Source organism: Electrophorus electricus, chromosome 10, assembly GCF_013358815.1.
Source record: "Electrophorus electricus isolate fEleEle1 chromosome 10, fEleEle1.pri, whole genome shotgun sequence".
NCBI lineage: Eukaryota > Metazoa > Chordata > Actinopteri > Gymnotiformes > Gymnotidae > Electrophorus > Electrophorus electricus.
The window spans coordinates 8243145-8266301 of NC_049544.1; the positions used below are offsets into that span (position 1 = coordinate 8243145).

General features: G+C 40.2%; 1 protein-coding gene across 3 annotated transcripts; it reads left to right on the plus strand.

Annotated features, from left to right (window-relative positions):
- The first annotated feature begins 6 nt into the window (after positions 1-6).
- ano10a (anoctamin 10a) lies at positions 7-22463 on the plus strand. 3 transcript variants are annotated; one of them, XM_027015188.2, is made up of 15 exons: positions 7-85; positions 1121-1271; positions 2138-2335; positions 2625-2759; positions 2963-3082; positions 3498-3831; positions 4109-4344; positions 5540-5595; positions 5793-5867; positions 6263-6445; positions 6932-7123; positions 7636-7764; positions 16003-16119; positions 16976-16992; positions 21168-22463. In XM_027015188.2, exons 2-15 carry the CDS (start codon positions 1133-1135, stop codon positions 21238-21240), a joined length of 2004 nt encoding a protein of 667 aa, XP_026870989.2. In that variant the 5' UTR covers positions 7-85; positions 1121-1132; the 3' UTR covers positions 21241-22463. The 3 variants fall into 3 exon arrangements, with proteins under 3 accessions (XP_026870989.2, XP_026870979.2, XP_026870998.2); XM_027015178.2 differs by having other exon boundaries at positions 21-197; XM_027015197.2 differs by lacking the exon at positions 16976-16992 and having other exon boundaries at positions 22-197.
- The last annotated feature ends 694 nt before the right edge of the window (positions 22464-23157 follow it).

Genomic DNA, 23157 nt, shown 5'->3' on the forward strand with positions numbered 1-23157 from the left:
CTTGTCAGGTTGACGACGTGGAGGAACTAAAGTCGGGATACAGCTGCATTTCCGTTTCTGCACAGCAGAAAGAAACAGACATCGAGTCAGTATTTTTTTTTCTAAATAAAAAATATAATAAATGACACAAGAAAGGGTGGTGATAGTAGCTAGCTAACCCTAGGTGCCCCGAAGTGCTGCTGTGCAACCGGATTACTGTAAGTAGCTCTTAAGATAGCTAGGTTAGCTAACCTAGCTAGCTAGTTACGCTTATATATACAGACCTTTCAGGCCTTGGACCCATTTTCCTTTAAAACGACACATTTATTTAATCTTATTTATTTGCAAAATTGTACTTCCATGTTTATAGAACTACGCCTTTCCGATATAATGTTTAGCAAATCTCGTGGTTTTGTCTTTATAAACATTCCTGCCACGCCCCACGATATCTGTGTTTAGTTACAGTATTTGCGATTTATGCAGCCAAATTTTAGGTCGAAAATCTATTTCGGACAACCAAAATGTTTAACTTAGAAAATGTCCCCTTATATATATATATATATATATATATATATATATATATATATATATATATATATATATATATATGATAGGTATTGGTGCTATTTATTTATCTTAACAAATAGCTCTCCAACGTAATCACTCGCATTGCATGATCAATTTAGTGTTTATATTTATTGTATTATGCTGTACTGTCCACGGCCGCCACACCTTTTCGTACAATTTTATTTAACAAGTTCGGAGTCGTCCGAATGGTTGTTTGGCATGTAAGTGTTATATTTCTTATATGTAGTGCAATTATATAGCCTTCATGGTTTACTGTTACTACAAAAACAACGTTTTTGTAAAGCTAATTCCTCAAACAGGATGAAACAGGTATTCAGGTGAACTATACAATTATACGGAAGCTGAAGTGCAGTGCAGCATATTTGCATGAGTGCAAGTTGTGTTGTCTCTTTGCAGCTGAATGGGTCATTTGTTCAAATAAGGTCGATCAACGTAAATTTGTACCTGGTAGTGATCTAAGCTATGTACTCATATCTGGAGAGATTTCACACCTAATGTTTTCTGTTTATGTATGTATTTTCTTGTTTGTCCCACTTGTTTGTATCTTTCACAGGGATTGGGGAACATGCAAAACAACTTGTCAGACTATGACAATGGTGGTCCTTTGTTTGCCCCCCTGGTGGTGCTGGAGCTGGCTCAGAACACTGAAGCTGAGACCATCACTTGGTTACTGAACAGAATAACAGACAAGCAGCAAAATGGAGGTAAGATCCCCACATGATGGAGCTTGGAGGTTGACAGAATATTCTGTATGTTTAAAAACCTGCTTTATATTGGATGTAAGACTCTACTTTTGGTTTGTGGTTCTGTCACACTGCTTTTTGATTATACGTCTTTGGTTAAATAAGCTGTTTGGTTGAAAGTGTTGATCTATTTAACACCCTTTTTGAAGAAAACATGATACTCTATCAATGTATCTTAAATTGTGTGTTGATAAATATCTCCAAATCAGATCAGCACAGGGCTAGCAGGTGACAGACATTGCCTTAGGCAGAAGGAGTGAAGGATCTTATGGGAGCCTTGGGTTGTTGTCATAGTACCAATCCTTTGATAGAAACAGGAAGACTTTTACAGGTATAGCAAGTCAAATGCATGTACCAGTTTGGTTTAACTTTGCTGGTTAGGCAGGTATTGCCAAAATGAAGTCAGCCTGTTCCAGAATGGAACTGAATTGTGTGCTTTAAATTCTTAATCTCTCTGTAATGAAACCTGAAACATGTAATAAAGCAGTGCAAAACTGAGTCATTATCACTAGTTCAAGTTTTGCCAACACACAAAATGCAAATTTTAAAATAGGTTCTATAGAGGTAAGGAAATCAATGTGCATCAATAACACTTGTTTGTATTTGTCATAAATACATTTATATCACAAATACATTTGGCCTATTTGTGCCCTAATGAAGTCCCATTTCAGCATAGGTCAGACAGATGACGGACATCGATGTCCATATTAATGTATTATACTTGTTCACTATGTTAGTGATAATGTATTTCAGGATAGATTTCTGAAAGACGGATGATTTGTTAGGCTCTTTGCTGACTTGTTGCTTCTCCCTGTTGTTCCATGTAGGAGCTGAGCTGCTGGTGGAGCAGGTGCTGGGTGGTGGACAGGAGGAGCAGAAGGGCAAACCTAATATCTTCCTTGTGGGATCCACCTGGCCGAGGCTCCTGGCGGGAGCAGAGGAGGTGGGGCTATTCAAGGAGTTCAATGACGGCACCATGCGGGGATTTACATTTTCCAACAGGGAGAGTTTCAAAGACTTCCAAGGTACAGAGTTCTCTTGGGCACAGCTGACACAGTCACCTGTTACAGTGTATGGGTCACTGCTTCTGGAAGATGGAAGACTTGGCGTGTGTGAACATACATGATTTGCATATGATTTTAAATATGTGCTAAAGGTTACAGTGCCATTTTACCAAACAGAACATTTTGAATTCAGATACTTATATCACTGAAAAAGAAAGAGAGCTATTTGCTTTTGTTGTCTTGTTTAAATCCAGTAGGGTGTGGACGCAGTAGTAAAGATAACCAATGTTTCTTGTTGATGCTATGTCAGGGGATGGAGATGGCTTCCTCAACATTGCAGAATGCCAGTACATAATCAAATATGAGCTGGACACGCTAAGGGCAAAGAGCGAGGCACATGTTCCAGGCTACCCCAAAGTAAAGCTATATCCTGGAAAGTCTGTCAGTAAGTCTACTCTAAAGAGTACTCTGAATTTTTGCTGAAACATCAATTACATTAAATATGTTTGTGAAAGGTTAATATGGGATGTATAACATTTTAAAGACCTTGTCTATTTGTCTTGATTATTTTTTATTTTAAATATTTCTTTCTTTGGACATATCAATGATATACTTTATTATTTAAATTTTCAATTTTACATGTTCCAGTCCGTAGGTTGCAGTCCAAGGGGATTCTAGTGCAGTATTTCCCCCTTCATGATAAAGAGGAGTTGAAGAGGCTATCATTCTCTTGGTATCGAAACATCAAACTGTCTGCTCAGCCATTGGGTGAGGCAGTCATTTGGCGCATGTGGCGGGTGAACTTTAAACCTGACAGCTCATCCACTATATCAATCTTTCTATGATTTAAATTTCTGTTAAAAATTTATTATACAGGAATTTCACAGTTGCATAATAGTTTTCAAAGTAATATTTCCATACTTGATGCATGTTCATTCCTTTGTGAGATTAGTGTCCATTAACGGACACTATAAATATTATGGAGCTCTGCTGTTTAATGGCTGTAGTTCTTTAACAACATTCTCTGGAAAGAGGGCAGTATTTGTTATCCTACAAAGCTCAGTTAAACCTATACAGAGTGCTCTAGCTTCTTATAGCCAAGACTCTCCTTATACTTATTATCCCTTCACCCAACAAACCAAAAGGTAACCTAAAGTTGTTTTTTGTGTTCTTAACGATCCAGATAATATTAGACACTACTTTGGTGAAGGCCTGGCACTCTATTTTCGTTTTCTGGAATTCTTCACATTTGCCTTGGTGCCAATGGCCCTCATTGGCATCCCCTACTACCTCTTTGCTTGGGAGGACTACGACAGGTATGTTCTGTTTGCTGTCTTCAACCTGATGTGGTCCACCGTCTTCCTGGAGCTGTGGAAGCGACACAGCGCACAGCTGGCCTATGGGTGGGGGACACTGAGCCGCAAGAAGGCCTTTGAAGAGCCACGGCCAGGATTCCATGGGGTACTGGGCCTCAATCCAGTAACAGGCCGTGAAGAGCCCGTCTATCCCAGCACTAAGTAAGTATATGCTAACTGTGGAATAAAGGACATATGAGAACCATATCCTGCATGATAGTTTTTGTAAGCCTAGAAGACAGTAAACCTTTTAACATTTAACATTGGGATGTACACCCAGATGTTAGTTGATAACAGCTGAAGTTTGTCTTCAAAAATTGTTTAGAAGTTTATAAATGTATGACAGATTGGAACAAATTATTTAAAAATGTTTGGCTTAAAGTTCAATGTGGAATCAATTTATATATTTGAGACTGGTTTCTGGCAACTCCTTCCGTAGACGGCAGCTGAGGATATACCTGGTGTCTGTTCCCTTTGTGCTGCTGTGCCTGTACCTGTCTCTCTATGTGATGATGATCTACTTTGACATGGAGAGCTGGGCACTGAGTATTTATTATGAAGACCCAAACTTCTGGACAGGTGTCCTGCTCTTCATCCCAAGCATCATCTATGCAGTGGTCATTGAGTTCATGAACCTGCTGTACCGCTATGCAGCTGAGATTCTCACTAACTGGGGTGAGTGTGCAGAAATAATTAGCATCAGCTACCAATCAACCAATCATGTGCCATCAGTCATGCAGACATGGGTCAGGGGCTTTATTAAATGTTCACATCAAATATCCCAATAGAGATGAAATGTGATCTGAGTGACCCTTACCATGGCATGGTTGTTAGTACAAATACTCATACTCAATACTGGATTTGAGTATTTACGAACTGCTGATCAACATGGGATTTTCACAGACAACAGTCTCTAGATTTTTCACAAAATGGGGCACAAAAAAAACATCCAGTGAGCGGTACTTTTATGAGCAGAAACACCTTGTTGATGAGAGAGGTTAAACGAGAATGGCCAACTGGTTTGAATGGACAGGAAGGTAACATAGATAGCTACTCTTTACAACTGTGGTGAGCAGAAAGGCAGTAACAGCAGGAGACCACATCATGTTCCACGACTCAGCCAAGAACAGGAATCTCTAGTGGGCACAAGCTCACTGAAACCAGACAGTAGATAATTGGAAAATTTTTGTTTGATGAATCTCGGTTTCTGCTATAAATGTTCAAAATTTGATATTGGGTCAGAATTTGGAATAAGCAACATAAATCCATGGATCTATGGACTGCCATGTGTCAACAGATTAAGCTCATTGTGGTGTAATGCATTGTTAATGTTATGTTGTGGGGATTGTTTTCTTGGCACACAATCCAACTACCAACTGAGCATCATTGAATGTCCTATCTGAGTACTGTTGCTGACCATGTGCATTCCTATATGCCCACACTTTATCCACCTTTTAAATAATGTGTCATATCAAGCTGGTTTTATCACTGTGAGTTAAGGCTGTACTTCAGTGACCTCCATAGTCACTAGCTCTGAGTAGTTTTTTGGGCTATGACTTGGCAAAATCCAAACCCAGTCTCTTCTTTGGCTATAAATCTGAAGGGTTATAGAGTTGTAGCTGCCTGATGCAAGAGTAAGTAGCAAAAAAAACCAAGGTGTACCATGCTGTCTGTTATCAAATTTGGATCCACTTATGGTGGTGATACGGGGGTGTTTTTTGTTTTGGAAACTCCTAATTCAGTTTGTTACACATGGGGATTTGTGTTTCAAATTCTACACAGACTAGCTTTAATTCTAATATTTACACTGCTCTAAGTATGAGTACGATCAGTTGAGTTGTAAATTCTCGCTCTTCTTTGCATTGTTTAGAAAATCACAGGCTAGAATCATCCTTTCAGAATCACCTGGTGCTTAAAGTGTTAGTGGTAAGTTAGCAGTTCCTTTATTTTTTGGATCTGTTGTTGCGTTGAATTTCCTGTTTTGTGTCTCCAGCTCTTCATAATAGTTATTAATGATTTTGGTCATTGCTTACAATAGCTTACAAAAATAGGTGAGGATTTATTTATTGGTCAATTGATCGATCGGTTATGTGTTTTATTTGTTTGTGTTTGTTTGTTTACAGTTCAACTTTGTCAACTGCTTTGCCTCTTTGTTCTATATTGCCTTTGTAATGCAAGATATGATGCTCCTTAGACATGTAAGTAAATAATAAGCTTGGAAAAGATTAATCACAGCAATAATAACTGTAAATTTTATTCGTTTGTTTATTATTAAATAAAATTAAGGGTTTTGCTGACTCCCTAATACTCATAAGTATGAAATTTAACTGGATGGTAAGAGCATCTTGAGATACCATTCATTCATTATTGATGCTACTGGCACCTTTTGGGTGTTGGGTGTCCTATATAGTAAATATATAGTTAAAGAGAATTTAATTGGTTTTCTGGATAGTTTTCTATGTGGGTAAAGGGTTCTCGGTGTAAGAAAAGGTAAACCAGCCCTTCTAATGTGACCCTTCTGCTCATAGTGCATGCTAAATCATCCCCTACAATAAACAGCCATTGAAGGAATTTGTTTTGTTTTGCCTTGCAGAGCCTTGCTACTCTGCTCATCACCTCTCAAATCCTAAATCAAGTGATGGAGGCATTCCTGCCTTACTGGCTGCAGAGGAGGCGTAATAAGAAGGTCCATAAGAAAGTGAGGAGGATATTGGGGGATAAAGAGCTCCCCCTGGTGGTGCAGGTTCAGCTGGAGAGTGACATGAACACCTATTTGGTGAGCCACAGAGCTCTTGGGTTCTGACTTTGTTTACACGGAAACATCTCAAAGAGGTGCCCCATTTGGCTTTTGATCTCAATCAAAGTCCCAGAAAAGGAGCAAATTAACAGTACTGTTAAGGAGCAAATTTCTGTATTAGAAATATGGTATGTTTTATTGAAGGACATAACTGCTCATTTCTTGTAGAAGGCACCTGGGATATGCACTCCTTGTTGGAATTTTTTTTGTATTGGCCTGTATTAAGTACAAACATGCTTATCATTTGCCTTTCTCCATATGTGCCTTTCTCATTGTGTATTTGTATATTCGTATGGACATGTAAATATAAATGTATAATGATCAAAATTGCGTTATGCTGAAATATTTTGAAGGATGATTGGGTTTTAAAACATACATCCTGCTGACAAAAGTGAATTGGCTTGGGGGTGGCAGGTGCAGTTTTGCCTTGGGCCCATATGTTTTTGCTGCGTGTTTGATCATCAGGGCACGTTTGATGACTACCTGGAGCAGTTCCTGCTGTTTGGCTATGTCAGCCTCTTCTCCTGTGTCTACCCCCTGGCTGCTCTGCTCGTCATACTTAACAACATGACGGAGGTCTACTCAGATGCCTTCAAGATGTGTCATGTGTACAAGCGGCCCTTCTCTGAGCCTGCATCTGACATAGGAGTGTGGCAGGTGAGGGGTGGCTGGGGACCACGGGCAGTGATGTGGCCCTCACAGTTCTAGTCTGGCTGTTCTTATATGCCTCAATAGAGTGTGACACATCTCCTAAAAAGATATGTCACACTCAAGTGCCATTTTAGGATGGGGGAATAAAGAACTCTTTTATGCCCAGAGGAACCAATCCTGAGCTCTTCTGTGCATGATCTTTTTAAAGAGTACAAAACAGGATCCTTTACAAGGCCAGGCACATTATTCCTTTGATTTTGCAGCCTGATAGGTTAACTATAATTGTTATGTAATGTTAACTCTTTTTAAGATAACCAAATAGCCAGAGAACTGAACATATTGTAGAGTGTACTTTGTTTTATTCTCGTGTAGCATGAAGTAATTTAATCCTGGAGCTCAGATGTGTCAAGACAACACAGACTGAACTGGTGAATTCTGAGGAGGGCGATGATAAATTTATATTCAGTGCTAAAATTCTGAACTGCAGTGTTTTTTCCTCTTCTCACTCACTCCTCCAGCTGGCATTTGAGACAATGAGTGCAATCGCTGTGGTGACCAACTGTGCTTTGATTGGTTTGTCTCCGCAAGTGAAGGCCTACTTCCCTGAAGCAGATACACAGCTTATTCTTACTGTGGTGGCTATAGAGGTAATCTCTCCTCTCCTCTCCTCTCCTCTATGTTAACTCAGAGAATCCATCATACCATCAGGTGGTGCTACTGAGCTGTTTTCCTGTTGCATCTGAAGGGCTATTAGATCTGACCGAAGACTGTGAGTGACTTGTGCCTAGTAAACTTGTTGGACTAAGATAATACAGGTGCTAGAGATTTGGACAGTGTCTGTGTGTTTCTACAGAATCCTAGTCCACATGTGTTAGCAGAATTAAAGACATCTAGCCTAGCTTTGCCACATGTACAGTTTTCAGGGAAAATGTTATTCCTGATATGAGCTGCATTTTTGCATGAATTTTGGAGGGAGGTCAATGTGTCGTTTCTTATTTTCTATAATTAGGCTTTGCAGTAATCACTGGAGTCTCAATCAGGTCACACTGATTAGTGCACAGTAGAAGTGTAACATAACAGAACTAGGGTGAATGTGAGTACTGCTCTGAGACAGACATTTTGTCCACGCCACTTTCTTAACATTTCTGGTTGTTTGTTTACAGAAGACATAAATAACTGTCACTGGATTCAAGGCACAACACATTGAATTATCTAACCACATTTTAATGTGGTTTGTGAATTGTAGCGAATGTGAATCCCTGCTTAATGCTAAATGAGTAATTGAGTAAATTTGCACAAATGTAATCTGTGCTTTATGTATTTCAGTTCACATCATTTGTTCAGATGATTAAGACAATCAATAGATAATCACAGGTAGTACACTGCTACTTGGTGCTACATGTTCTTTTGTTTAGGATTAGAGCCAGAAAATATGTGTGGTCCCCTAGGACTCTGCTTTTACCTTTAGAAATCTCAGTATTGTGCTCTGCCCTCATTCTGCTGCATTGTGGTATGCTGCACTTTAACTCAGAGAGAGTGTAAAAGGCCCTTTGAAAAATAAGCTTTTTAACCTGTAAGGGTTACCCTGTTCATCTCCAGCTGTATGAAGCAATGCTCAGAGTTCCAGTCTAACCCAGTATTCCCCTCCCTAATCAGGCTTGCAGGTCAGATATCTGCAGGTTGAGGTCCCTTGCAGCTTCCTGTGACACTCACACTCACTCACACACACACACACCAAGTGCCTCATCCAGAACACAAGCTCCAGTCCTGGCTAATGTCACAGTCTTGGGCAGCTCTGTGAAAGGCGTCATGCCACACAACTGAGATTCTCTGATCATCAAGTCATGCTGCATGTAAACACAGGGGGCTTATGATGCACAGATCAAAAAGTCTGTATGATGCAGAACAAGCCATTATGCTCTGTGCGCGTGTATGTGTGTGCGTGTGTATGTGTGTGTAATGATTCACCCACTCATTGAGCATCAGGGGCACGTTCTCTCTCAGTTATCCGCCGCTCTCGCTGCCTCAGTCTGTCTCTGTTGTCTCTCTTAGTCCATTAAGGGAGCTGAGGGGGAATAAAACACATCAGTTGATCAGTATTCTAAGCCGATGGGTGTGCCTTGGATTCTCTGCAAAGACTCCCCAATAAGGCGCAGTGTAGTCTACTGTGGTACACTGCAGATAAGGTGTACTGTTAGAGCATGATGCATAATCAGACCTGCTGTTACAGTATGCTGCGAAATATTAACTTGTATTTTTGACCTGTAGTAGCATGAACAAATTTTTGTTGTACTACAGGCAAAAGTGAATTTGGTTATTCACTTGTCTAACTTGGAAGAAGAAGAAAAACTTAAGTGCACTCATCCCTTTTAGAGAAATATGTATGTCACCCCTGATATTTCTTGGAGCCAAAAATGTTGTCTATTTTTGGGCCATTTGATACGCAGGTAATTACTCGATGGCATGCCTCAGAGAGCAGTAACCAGGCAACAGTGTAGCCACGGCGACAGTAGAGGGTTGAGGATCAGAACTAATTGAAAGCCTTGATGGCAGTGAGGCAAAGCTTGGTCTTTCAGAAAGAAAACGGAACAAGGTAGAATCATGTTGGCCCATCCACATTCATAACAAAACAGGTGTGGAACAAAGATGATTAAGAATAATCCAGCAATGTCTGTTTATGTAATTAGTTAGTTATTGTTCTTGTGTATTTTATGCTTTGTAGTGAAATAAATGGGCTTTGTTGATATTTAGCAGGCTTATGTGGCAGGTAAGGAATATTTTTTTTAAAAAACCTTTAAAAATTTATTTTAAAATCCTTTTTTTTTCAGCTGTAAAATCTCTATTGACCCATCCTGGTAGCTTTTGTTGTATGGTGATCTTAAAAATAAAATAAAGAGGTTATTTTAATCAGCAAATCTGGTTTTCAGATAATCTGATTAGGCTGTGGCTGTTTCCATGTCAGTGACCCAAGTTGAAAAGTGAACCAGAATATCTAAGTGAATGTGTGTATGTATGTGTATGCGTGTTACATGTTTAACACAGAGGCACGCTTTAATAAGACTTTGTGACTGGAGTCGCTGTATTCTCACACGACTCTCCAAACTTGATATCTTGCAAGAGCATAACTGCCTTGCTCTGCCCCCCCCCACCCTCTGCATTCATTGGCTCTCCCCCTTCGTCTCCTTCTCCCTCTCACTCCACCTCTCTCTCTTCTTCTGCTAATGTAAATGAGATGATGGAAAATGACAGACTGGAAACATACTGACAGCTGCCTGTCATATATTCTGTTCAATTCTATTGGCAATCTTGGATCATGTATATGAAGCAACCATCCAGAATTAAAAAAAGTAGGTATCCAGATCTGGACTTGGATGCAAATGGTAATACTATGTTGTCTCACTAGATAAGAAAGGCGTTTCTGAGAATGCACTATGAATATGAATGTAGGAAGAGTTTTCCTTTCTATTGTGAACATACAAAAATAAACAAGGACATCTCTGTTAGCATTCACAGAGTGCACATTGTCATAGTGACATGCAGCATACAGGACAGGCAGTTCATTACTGATTAAATCCACCATCCTTCTCTCAGCATATTTGCATATTGACTGAAATAACTAAAATGAATTTGGTAAGGCACTAATACAGTAGTAAATAAAGTGCAATGAAGCAAGACCCCTGTATTTCTATAGGAACACACATGAAAATGTACATGTTGTCTGTAATGCTGAAATGCAGCAGGCCAGATAAACTCAGCATCTTAATAACCCTTAATAGCTGTAGTACATTGAACACATATACTGACACCCACAAATTCACACTGACATTCTGGTTGACTGGAAACATCCACATTCGAAAGAGCCAAGAGGTTTCTGATTGTCATTAAACATTAAATGAAATAATGTTCCTCCAGGACAATAGTGGAACTCAAATGACCACTAATGCATACAACTATATACATGAAATCAGGACCAGTAATACAGGATAAGGGGGCAGCAGTAGCTCAGCAATTAAATTACTGGACTAGTAATCAAAAGCTCCACCTTTGCCAGGTCACCACTGTTGGGTTCCTGAGCAAGGCACTTAACCTGCAATTGCTCAATTTACATGATTACATGTAAGTTATTGTAAGTTGCTTTGGATAAAAGCATCTGCTAAATGGAAAAAAATGTAAATGTGCAAAAGATGTACTATGCTATGATGGATATCTAAGTATTTAGCTTATATGCTTATATGAACGTTGACATTAGCAGCAGACATTGTTTAAATGTGAAAGGGTGTGAGTTCAGTATTCTTTAAATATTGTATTCTAATATATTTAAACAGTTTTCTAACAACAGAACTTAATTGGGATGTGCAGAAGTGTAGAAGTAAGATGATGTTAGCAAGTGTGAGCGCGTGTGTGTGTGTGTGAGCGTGTGTGTGTGTGTGTGTGAGCGTGTGTGTGTGTGTGAGTGAGCGTGTGTGTGTGTGAGCGCGCGTGTGTGAGAGTATGTGTGTGTATGAGCGTGTTCTCACACGACTCTCCAAACTTGATATCTTGCAAGAGCATAACTGCCTTGCTCTGCCCCCCCACCCTCTGCATTCATTGGCTCTCCCCTTTCGTCTCCTTCTCCCTCTCACTCCACCTCTCTCTCTTCTTCTGCTAATGTAAATGAGATGATTAATTGGGAGATGTGCAGAAGAAGTGGAGAAGTAAGATAATGTTAGCAAGTGTGTGTGTGTGTGTGTGTGTGTGTCTGGTCAGTCTCTGGTAGTTGAGTCTGATGGCTTAGGGGAAGAAACTGTTGCACAGTCTGGTTATAAGGGCCCAAATCCTGCCATCTGAGCAAAGGTACTAAAGGAGAAAAAAGAGTTAATGTAAACGGTGTGGCATAATCTACAAGGCGTTGCACATGCAGCATGTGGTGTAAGTGTCCATGATGGAGGGGACAGAGAACCCAATGATCTGCTCAGCTGTTCTCACTATTTGCTACAGGGTCTTATGGTCCAAGATAGTGGAATTGCCAAACCGGGCAATGGTACAGCTGCTCAGGATGCTCTCTATAGCCCCCCCTGTAGAATGTGGTGATGATAGTGTGTGTGGGGGGGGTATCTTTCCTCAGCCTCCTTAGGAAATAGGAGTTGCTGCTGGCCTTTCTTAGCTGAGGAGCTGGTGATGAGAGACCAGGTCAGGTTCTACAGTAGGTGAACACCAAGAAACTTTGTGCTCCTGAAGATTTTCACAGAGAAGCTGTTGAGCAAAGAGTGATGACCTCATACTTTCCTGAAGTAAACTTCCATCTCTTTTGTTTTGTCCACATTCAGGGACAGGTTGGTGACTTTGCACCATCATGTTAGCAGCTACCCCAGTACGTTTGTAGCTAAATGGGGCAATGGTAGCCTAGTCAATAGGAAGACGTCTTTGGCACAGGGACCATGGTAGCGGCCTTGAAGCATGATAGGATGATGGTGCTGCCCAGCAGGATGTTGAAGATGTCTGTGAGAACATTCGCCAGCTGGTGTGCACATCCTCTAGGCACTCAGCCAGGAATGTTTTTTGGTCCAGCAGCCTTCTTGGGTTAACACTGCAGAGTTTTCCTTGCTGTGGTGAGACACAGCACCTGATCATTGGGAGAAAGGGTGGTCTTTATCACCGTGATGTTGTTCTGTGCTTCAAACTGTATGTAGAAGTCATTTAGCACAACTGGAATGGAGGCATCACTGTCACAGACAGTTGATGTCCTGTAGCTGGCCTGAATGACACATGCTGTGGGTGTCCTTGAAGTGCCTATAGATTGTCTGAGCATGCGCACGCTTTGCCTCCCTGATGGCATGGTATGTCTTGACCCTTCTTTCACCTGCTCTGAAGGCTGAGTCAGAAGTCCTCAGCAGCACATAGAGCTCAGCAGTTATCTATGGCTCCTGTTAGGGGTATATAGTTATGGTCTTGCAGATAGTAATGTCATCAGTGCCCTTGCTGATATAGTCATGAAAAATGGTCTGCATCTGACAGTCTCAAGTCCACCAGTGGTAAACAGTACTTGGAGACTAGCATAGAGTTCTTGCACCACTTTGTGTTGATGTGAACACACAGTCCCCTTCCTCAAGCTTTACTGGACCGAGCTCTATTCCTGTGGGCACGCAACGAAGTAAGTCCATCCCGGTAAATGGTGGCATCAGGAATTCTGTCGCAGAGCCCTTGTTCTGTGAAAACGAAAACATAGCAGTCTCTGAATTCTGTGTAGTGCTGTGGAGTCACATTTAATTTTTCAGTTTTAGTCCCACTGCTACAATTCACACCTAAGGCTATAACCCAAAACTTCACCTGAACTGACCAACTCATTTTGACAACAAGACTGAAACTGATAGAGACAAGCAAGTAGTGGTCTAAAAGTCCCAGAGCCCTCTTATCAAGCAGAGGCTGTACCCAGAGCACATTAACATGTAAATATCAATAAAAATATCTATCTGTGTCTGAAGGCTCCTCTCAGGTGAATGGCTATAAATTAACACAAAATCCATTTAGACTGAGGGAAAGGATGTTTTGTTATATTTGTTTTGTTGAGACAAATTGCAGAGAGAACATTGCTTCCAGGGCAAAGCAACAAAAAATCTGCAATTTACGCCCTATAATCTTCCACATGCTGGAATGTAATAACTCTATAATGTAAAATATTAGCATTGGGAATTGCTGAATCGTTGTAGTTTCTAGTTTGGGGCCACATTGCCTTCCAGCAAAAGATCATTAGGTGGTAGTTTGTCTAAGCACAAATGTGATTTGAGCATTGGAGCCAACAACTTTCACATCAGCCTCCTCTCAGACTCTGATTACTCCAAACTCAGCATCCCTTTTTGTTCCTCTTCATTATGGACTCCATGCCACTCAGCTCCACTCTACTTCCCTTAAAGAGCCTTTCTGGATTTGGGACAACACCAGCACCACATTAGTCTCCTCCCAAGTCATGTATGTTAGACCTATATATGTCTGTGTGTTTAACTATCCGAGCCAGAGACAGAAGGCATGCAAATTCATACTGGATTGTTGGGTCAATCTTTACGATCTATCCAGTTAATTATCCAGTTATCACAGTATGTGATTCATATTGTTAGGCATTTCAGATATTTAAATATTGTGAAATCACTGTGTAGCGATTAACACTACAGAATCAATAATGTTGTATTGGCCATCATGTATTGTTTAGAATTCAATGGTTACTCCTGTCAGGTTTTGCCCATATCAAGGTTTAATTGGTGAATTAATTGGAGAAATCTTTCTCACTATACTAATGCACATTATAACATTGTATGAGTAAATGCAAATGCCTAGAAATGTTCTATATTCGGAGTTCATGTATGTGATAATATACTTAGTAGGCATTTTTGTATGGGTCACTGAATATAATCCTTACTGCCTAGCCTTTGTCATTTAGTTTAGAATGCTGAAAGAAATGATTGGGCGAGGGGCTTGGAAGCGAAGTGCTCCGTGTTTGTTGGAGCAGACCTGACCCCATTCCCCCTCTCTTCCTTGCCCCAGTGCTGTTCAAACAGAGATGCATCTACAGCAGTGGGGCTCAGTAACACAGGGTCACAGAGTCATGCCCAGAACCAGTGAACCAATCATAATAATCAAAAATAATATAACAAAAAATATAGAGAGAGTTTGTTTCTTTACATGGAGAAATGCTTTATTATGATGGAGATGAAATTAGAGCTTTGCACATCGGTGTGTTACACAGCAACACTTGCTGATATTTGGGTCAAACCTGCTGTGACATAACTTATTTGATAGAAAAGTCCAATATAAATCTTACCACCTATATCATTCTTATCTTTGAGATGAAGTGCAGCATAGTAGATTTTATTTTCTCTCCTTCACCTGCCAACCGAGTCCCTACTCTAACACTTCATAACACAGTAGCCCATCTTGCATGTTAGGACGGACCAGAGCCACACACTGCCTATTTCAAGGACATTTCAAATTCGTTTTAATCCACGGTTAAACACTGTTGCTCACAAATGCTTAAATAAGCAAGGCATACATTAGAAATGCTTAATTTCCTTGTCTGGAACGTAGGTACAGCAGAGGCAGTCATATCCCCCCCCCCACACACACACATATACCTCTTGTCAGTGCTACTGCCTTCAGAGTGCTCAGGCACACACATCTCGCTTACATGCGCTTTGATCACCCAGCACACTCCAAAGATCAGCCCACTCAGCCAGGCATTAAATCTGACTGAAATATGCTCCCTCCTGATATCTGATACTCATCTGCTGCCAAGTAAATGTGTTGTGTGTAAATGTACATTTTTGTGTGTTGAGAGAAAGGTGAGAGTTCAATGATTGTTACTCAAATGGACCCAGTAAATCACTAATCCAGCATTTTTTAATACAAATTGGTTGTGATCTTTCTTCAGTGATCCACAGAGTTTGAAGCTATTTCTTAATAATACATTTCATAATAAATAAATTTCAAACACATCTATGTTTTAAAAAATGTGGGATACTTCCTGTGTGCATATTATGAAAAGTGTGCATCTAAAAATAATTAACAAGGACTTCATCATTGTTCTCACTTCTCCAAAATACTTTGGTGTTCTAGAAACAAGCAGGGCAAGTATGGTCCAAAGTAGTCTGTCAAAGCAATATTTTAATTCCCAGAAGGCCTACAAACACAATGGATTCAAATGCCATAAATACAAATGCTTAGGTTTAGTCAGTTCCTCAGTGAACACTCACTGAACACCCCAACCCACAAAAGACCAAGCTGTGTAGCCAGGAGTGTGTAAGCAGCATGCACACCAGCTCCATTTGCTGTCTCCCACTGGCAGTAAGGAAGCAGGGAGGGAGAGGGTGTGTTCAGATGAGCTGGATGACTGTTTTCTGCTGTGTCCCCAATTTCAGCATGTCCTCTTGGCCTTCAAGTTCATCCTGGCATTCATTATTCCAGATGTGCCTAAGCACATTCAGATCAAGCTCGCCAAGCTGGAGTTCGAGTCCCTAGAAGCACTGAAGAAAAAGGTAAGCACCTTTTATGCATGTACTAACTCAGTATACCCTGCAAATGGCTGAGAAATCTTGACCATCCACATGCTGATTCCCTCCAGGGCATGTATTGGTGCATGCACTGTTGAGACTGTGAACATCACATGAGCCTTGGTCCACTCTGTGAAGCGGTAATGCAGGTCTTGTTTGCATTAGCTGCACAGGGGCAGCTGTAACCTGGGAGATCAGACAGAGCTTGTGTTATCACTCTCCTCACTAATGCATTCAGAGAGAACACTAATCTGAAATTCCGCAAACATACAATAGCCCTTTCTGTGTGTGTGTGTGTGTGTGTGTGTGTGTGTGTGTGTGTGTGTGTGTGTGTGTGTGTGTGTGTGTGTAAAGTAAATATTTGATAATGAGGTTCAGCTATTTTGGCATGTGTTTATCACATGGCATGCAGCAGAAGTAGGTCCGTTTTACACACAGGCACACACATGGATATGCACATACACAATCATGCACATGTACATAACTTTCTGCGAGGATGATTTTTCTCTAAAATAAGTGTCATCTATATTCTTACCTCAAAAATTCTCCCTGTGTACAGTGCAAGTATATTCCTAAAACAATACATAAAATATATTTTATGTCATAATGGTTTGTATGCAGTGTTCAGCTCAAGAATTACTATGCATCATATTAACATAAATTTACAGAGCATGAACAATCATAAATTCAACCTCTGCTGCCATAATGTGATCATATTTTCAAGATTTAGAGTGAACACAGAGGAAAGCAGAATACATTATTCTCCAAAACACTGCTAGGCTCACCAGTCCTGAACCCTGGGCATCCTCTGACTGCTTTTGATCTCTTTGGTTTTGTGCAGAGTCAAGGCTTTGGTCGGTAAGTCTGGTCTCGTGGCTCTGATAATATGGCATGGCTGCACTGCCAGTAACCATGAGCAGGCATGAACTACTGCTGTGAAGTCTAATCATGCCTGCAGGCCCTAAGCCTCTTGGCACCCCGGTAACATCTGATGTGTGGTAATGTGGCCTCTTGTAATAAAGGTGAACATACTGAATTAGTGAGGATGTTAATGCTTTTTTCTGTTCAAACGAATTATTTACTTAGTAGCACTAGCAAAGCTAGCTCATGGGCGCATAGTTACATGATATGTGTAATACCATAAATAAAATGAATTCCTAACAATATTAATCATAGCGCATTAATTACACAACCCAAATCCACAAATTACCAATAGAGGTATTATTATTATTATTATTATTAGTAGTAGTAGTAGTAGTATACTATTATAACATTTAAATTCAGATTTTTATTGGCATAATTTATGTGAAGTTTCACAGTGTACTTTCCCTGCTTCACTGTGATATTTCTATGTGATGTACTGAGTCTTGGCTAGTTAATGGATGTGCGCTTGTTTGGTGTGACTTACACTCACTAGAACTCACAGCCCACGCCTCTTGGACAAATGCTGAACAAGCAATATGCCCTGTTGGTAGAATAATAATAGAATATGAAATAGGAACTGTGAAAGGGTCTGATGCACTATACATGGTGCCCAGCAGAGATGATGAAAACATTTCATTTTGTGTATCATTCAGGAGCTGAAAAGAGGCAAAGGGAAATTGCTGTGATGGTTGAGGATGCTCCCCTGATTACATGTATAGTGATGAGGGAGGGAGTGTGCCTACATTTCATTCATTTTCATTTAACTGAGAGTAGCAAGTTGTAAAGTACATATTGATTGTATTGATCATGTTTCAGGATGATTGAGGATGTGATATTTGTAAGCCTCTGTGCTTTCAAAGTGCCCTCCTTTTCCCACAAACTCGATCTGACTGCAGCTCTGCCCTTTGCCAATGCTTTGGGTGCGTCTTCCCTGAATCAGCTTCATCACGATGATGGACACAAGCTAATCGGCTCAGCAGCACAGGCTGCTTTTGTTAGCATTCAGAAGTGCAAACATCACTTCAAGCCCAATTCAAATATTGCCAAGTCAGTGCCATGGTACACACTAGCTCTGACAGCACTAACACGGAGCACTGTAAAACATCCTTCTTCCATTTAAGTGGTTGCAGTGTTGTTAACGTTGAAACGTGCTTTGCACCTGCAGCCTCTTCCTGACCTGCGTGTTAAACGGAGGGCGCGAGCGAGGCCTGTAAGACCAGGGGTAGGCGCCTGATCGGTGCGGTCCAACTTGGCAGAGATGAGCTGGGATCAGGTGCCCCCTCTCTTGCATTTGGCCACTGAGCAGCAGCAGCATGTGGCTTCTGAGTCCAGCTGTTTTTCCACGTATTCAGCAGCTTGTGGTGGTGGAGACAGTCATCTCTGTTGGAGGGGGTTGGCGGGGCAAGGTCCTCTCCCATGTTGAGCAAGGGGAAGGCTGAAAATAGTACTCACTCACAGGAGCAATGGAAACCCCCTGTTAGCATCCAGCAATGGAAAGTTACCTGCTACGTACTTGTGGAGGTGAACTCCAGGAAAAGGCCATGTTGCCAGTACTTGGTTCCCAACTCTGATGCCTGTGAGACAGTTTGTCTGAGAACAAAACCGTATGGCTGGTGATAAAATAATATTAAGATACTGGATTGGAAGAACTAAGCTTTCTTGAACCCTCCTATAAAACTGGAGATCCATAGTGTTCACAGGTCAGTTAATAGTTCAAACTCAACCCAGTCACAAATAATGTGCTGTTTTTTACACATAACAAAAATAGCATGATGTACACTGTAAACTGCTGGTAAAGGCTAAACCAGGTTATCCTTGTCCAAGGCAACAGCATAGAGCCATCACCATGATTTACACTGGTTTCAAGGTGAGTTTTAGTCTAACATATAGATATGACATTTGAAAAAAATCAAATAAGAAATCTATAACAAAGAGAAATCTTATATCGTGAAATGGCTCCTAATTCTTCTCACTGCATGTCGATGACCTAAAACAGTTAAATCATCTCATATTCTACATATCAGGATGTTGTTAAAGAGAATCGGGGTGTTCACTGCCATATGTGCTGAAAGAAAGCTGATAGTGTCTAATGCACTCATCCATTTAGTGGACAATAGCACAGGAATAGTGTTCACTATTGCAGATCACCCATGACATTCCCAGTAATACTTTCTCCTTTCAGCCAGATGGCTTGTGTTGTGTTTATTTGACTTTGGGCTTCGGGATGGAGACTGGAACTTTTTTACTTCTTGCTTAGTGATTCATGGAAACTGCAGACATCGTAACCACATATCTTTCACAGAGAGAAAAACATCCTCACCCGGGGCAACAACATAGAACCATCATCATGATTCACACTGGTTTCGAGGTGATTTTGAATCTGAAACATATGAAAAATTCAAGACCACGTGTCCTGTGTCGATTCCCGTACTTAAGAAGCAGGGCGTGACTGTGCACATATGGAAGCTTAAGTCCTTCCGTCTCGCAGTAGTCCCTTCCTCGGGTGGCACAGAAACGAGGGACAGCCAAGCTGTCTGACACTGTCTGACAGGCCTCGGGCTGCAGACATGCTATTCGCTTCCTTTTAGATGAGAAACAAAAGCAGTGGTGCTGTCCTGACAGACCGAGAGAACTGAATGAATCGTGAAACTGGAAAAGTGTCGAAAGCACTCTTTGCACCATTTATGACAACAGAATACTCCAAGGGCTGATGTTCAAGAGTGGTTAGCTTCAGAATCATTCAGTGAGTTTCAGTTATTTGATAAGTATCTGTACAATTCTGATCAGTCTTTTCTGCCTTACACATATCAAAGCATTAGATAAAAGATTCATAATTTGGTTCGAAGGAGGCAACATTGAATACTTCTAAATTAATTGCCTTAACCTTTATATTCTTTTTATTTAATTCAAAATGCATATACACACTTACAAATAATGTATGTTCACACACACCCACACAGACTCAAACAGCCAGTAAATGCACAATGATTTGTGTTAGTTGGTAAACTCAAGGTAGCTTTAGGGTAGCTGTTTTAGCAAAACTCTGTGCTGATGTTGAAAAGCATTTAAGGCTCTGTGTTCCAGCCTTCTCCCATAATCAATACCAACATGTTCAAGCAATTATCCCAGCATGCATATCAGTCTCCCATGGAAATCATAGTATTTGCTCCAGTAAGGCTGAGTCTATATGGAATGACTGCTGTATTTCTTTGCACATTTGACATTAAATCTTGTTTAATGGAAAGTCAGCCTGAGATGGAGGGTTTTTTATGTATTTAGACTTCATCAGCATCCTGAAGGAACAGGTATTGGATCTGCCAGAAAATAAAATACATTAAGATGCATTCAGGTTTGTTATTGGCTTAACTTTTTTTTTTTCTTCAAAGGTGGCAAATCTTGTTTGTGGTCCCCACCACTGCAATGCTTTTACAAGAACCAGAGCCCATACTCAGTGAACAAGGCACAGCAAAAACCATAGTGTCAGCACATCTGCCCACATTGATCTTGCTTTTAGCTTGAAAAGTTCATTGCACATAACACTTTTTCACATGTAATTTACTCTGGTTTGTAGGCAGCACCATTAATTGATTTAAATGTAGCTCAGGGTAGATCAGTCTGGAAAATGTTTTAATGGAAAAGTATATTTTAAAATAATTCAGTCTTCTTTAAAGTCTCTAGGCCTGATTGATTTTGTTCCCTCATAAATTACAATGCAGTGTGGATTACAAGCATTGGTTGCCTCTTTTTAGGGGGACCTAATGTGATTTTAAAGATTTAGCTGTTCCCTTTAGGGTTGCATTTTTAAAGAAAAATAGCAAGTCATATATTCTTTTAATATCACTTTGTACACATCACCCTCACTTAAAGTGTAAATAAAGATCAGATGGTTGAGAGTCATGAATTGAGGAAAGTGCTGTTCCTATATAAGCCTGTCCTTTCAGGATGTTTACAAAAGGAAGATGTTTTTGCTCTAACACGCAATTAAGCAATATAAAATACAGTTACCAACAACAGCAACTCTTTGCTACTTTGATTTTGGTTTGTAGTCAGTCCTAAATATAAGCCTCTGCATTAACATTTGGATGTTTTGTGTTTTTACTTCTTTCCAGAAAATGCTGGAGGATACAGAGATCCCGAAGGCCCATAAGTGACGAGAAGCAAAGAGGCCATCACCCTTGCTGATTATGACAGCGCAGATATGGATCCTCTGAACAACCTGCCCCAAGTGTTTACTTACAGTGAACAATCAACCATTACAGAACCCTGTATATGCACTTAAGGCAATGTTCTTTACAGACTGTGTACTTCACTGACATACAACTCAAGCTTCTGGGTCCCAACTTCCTTACTGTATGTTAGAACAAAGTGTCTCAGAGTGATTTTAATTGGGTTGTTAAAGGATGTTCAAACTGATCGAGCCAAAAATACTCCAACATATTTATAACTGTGTGTATGGTGTTTGGGTTTTTTTGTTGTTGTTTTTTTTTTTAAATGAAAGCATAAATGGTTGATTAATACTGCCTTAGAGACTCCGCTGCATCTGAAATCGAGTACAGTAGAACATACAGTTCTGGCTTAAATAGTGTGACATTTAAGTGATTATGGAACTATTTGGACACACTGCAACACCTTGTTGCCCCATGGCCTCTCAACATTCAGAATTCAGTTCTTTATGGCCAACATGAGAAACACGGTTTTTCGACTACATTTGTGTGTGTATATATATGTTGATGCATATCATGAAATTGTATGAATCCTATTTTAACGCATTTTTATAAATTTGGCATAAATGAAGGACAAAAATGAAACACTATGCTATTAAGAATTATGGTCATGTTTAAGAACCATTTCATGTATATGCACCATATTTTTCTCCAGCCCCCATTCAGTTGGAATGATTTGACTTAACAATGTCTACTGTTTGATTACTTCATGTAGTATAACATCTGGGCATCATCTCTGAAGTGCAGAATAGTCTCAGGACAACTTAATCTTATCTATGAGGTGCAGAATGGCTTTGGACAACCTAACATTTCTATAGTTCTATTTTAGATTACTGGAACGAGTAGAAATGCGATTTTGGACACGGTGCATGCTATGATTGAGTGAACTAAAAATATCAGAAAAATGATGCATGATATAGTAAACATGTAGCAGTTCAGTAGTTTTGCAGTTTTCAACAAGAAAACTGCAACTTTTGTATTTCATTTGCCAGCCTATATTTATTTGTTATGCAAATGAACTTTGCTTCTCCTAGTCTGAGCAGTGCCTTTAATCATCACCATATCATGTACTCATTTTACAGCTTTTGTGTACTCAAGTTATGTGCACAGTACACTGTACTTGAAGCCAGGTAAACCTGATACCCTTTTCCCTGAAAATAAATGTCTAAACTATTACAATGACAGATGCACAATTGTTTTCATTGCCTGGCCTCAGTCTGAATTGATTTGCTAGTCAGTAGATCTGAAAAGGCTATAAATCGTTTTGGCCATTACATTAAGGTTCATATATTGTTTTCTGGGGCATGCGAGTTATTCATTATGTATAGCAGTTCTCAAACTTGCTGGCAAGATGTGTTAACTACAAAGCATGTCCCCAAGTTAAATGATGTTTGTGAGGAGAAACTGAAAGGGCAGTGCTGGAATACTCTTGTGTAATGCACATCTCAGAATGAAAACTGCCATTTAAATTGGCATGATCCAATGTCTCAGTACCTTTTATTTATCAACACTTATCACAACTGGCAGGTAAGAGCATTTTTTGCATGGTGAATAAGATTGGTATATCTACAAGCAATTTTAATTAGCACATAGGTTACTGCTTGGGTTTTGGCTGTATATAAGAAGACTTGTAAAGGAAGTGGAGAGAATTGTGTAATGACATGCTGCTTTAAAACCCTGGTGCCACTTAAGACGAGTCATGCTAGAAAAACATACAAGGGGCTACACTCTGCTAACCATGGGATTGGGAAAGTGTGAAAGGTCATCGCTCTTACAGTGTGCAGGACACAGCTAAGTAGGACATAGCTCAGCCCAGCCTGCCCCAGCTCCCAGGCTAATGGCCTCTCAGCTGTTTAGCCCTACTGTGCATTGCTAG

Bases quoted from the DNA above. Each gene is read 5' to 3' on its own strand.
- ano10a (XM_027015188.2), top strand. From the start codon at position 1,133: ATGCAAAACAACTTGTCAGACTATGACAATGGTGGTCCTTTGTTTGCC. The intron at 3,083-3,497 runs GTGAGGCAGTCA...TTAACGATCCAG, and splicing joins ACTGTCTGCTCAGCCATTGG to ATAATATTAGACACTACTTT. The intron at 7,765-16,002 runs GTAATCTCTCCT...CCCCAATTTCAG, and splicing joins TTACTGTGGTGGCTATAGAG to CATGTCCTCTTGGCCTTCAA.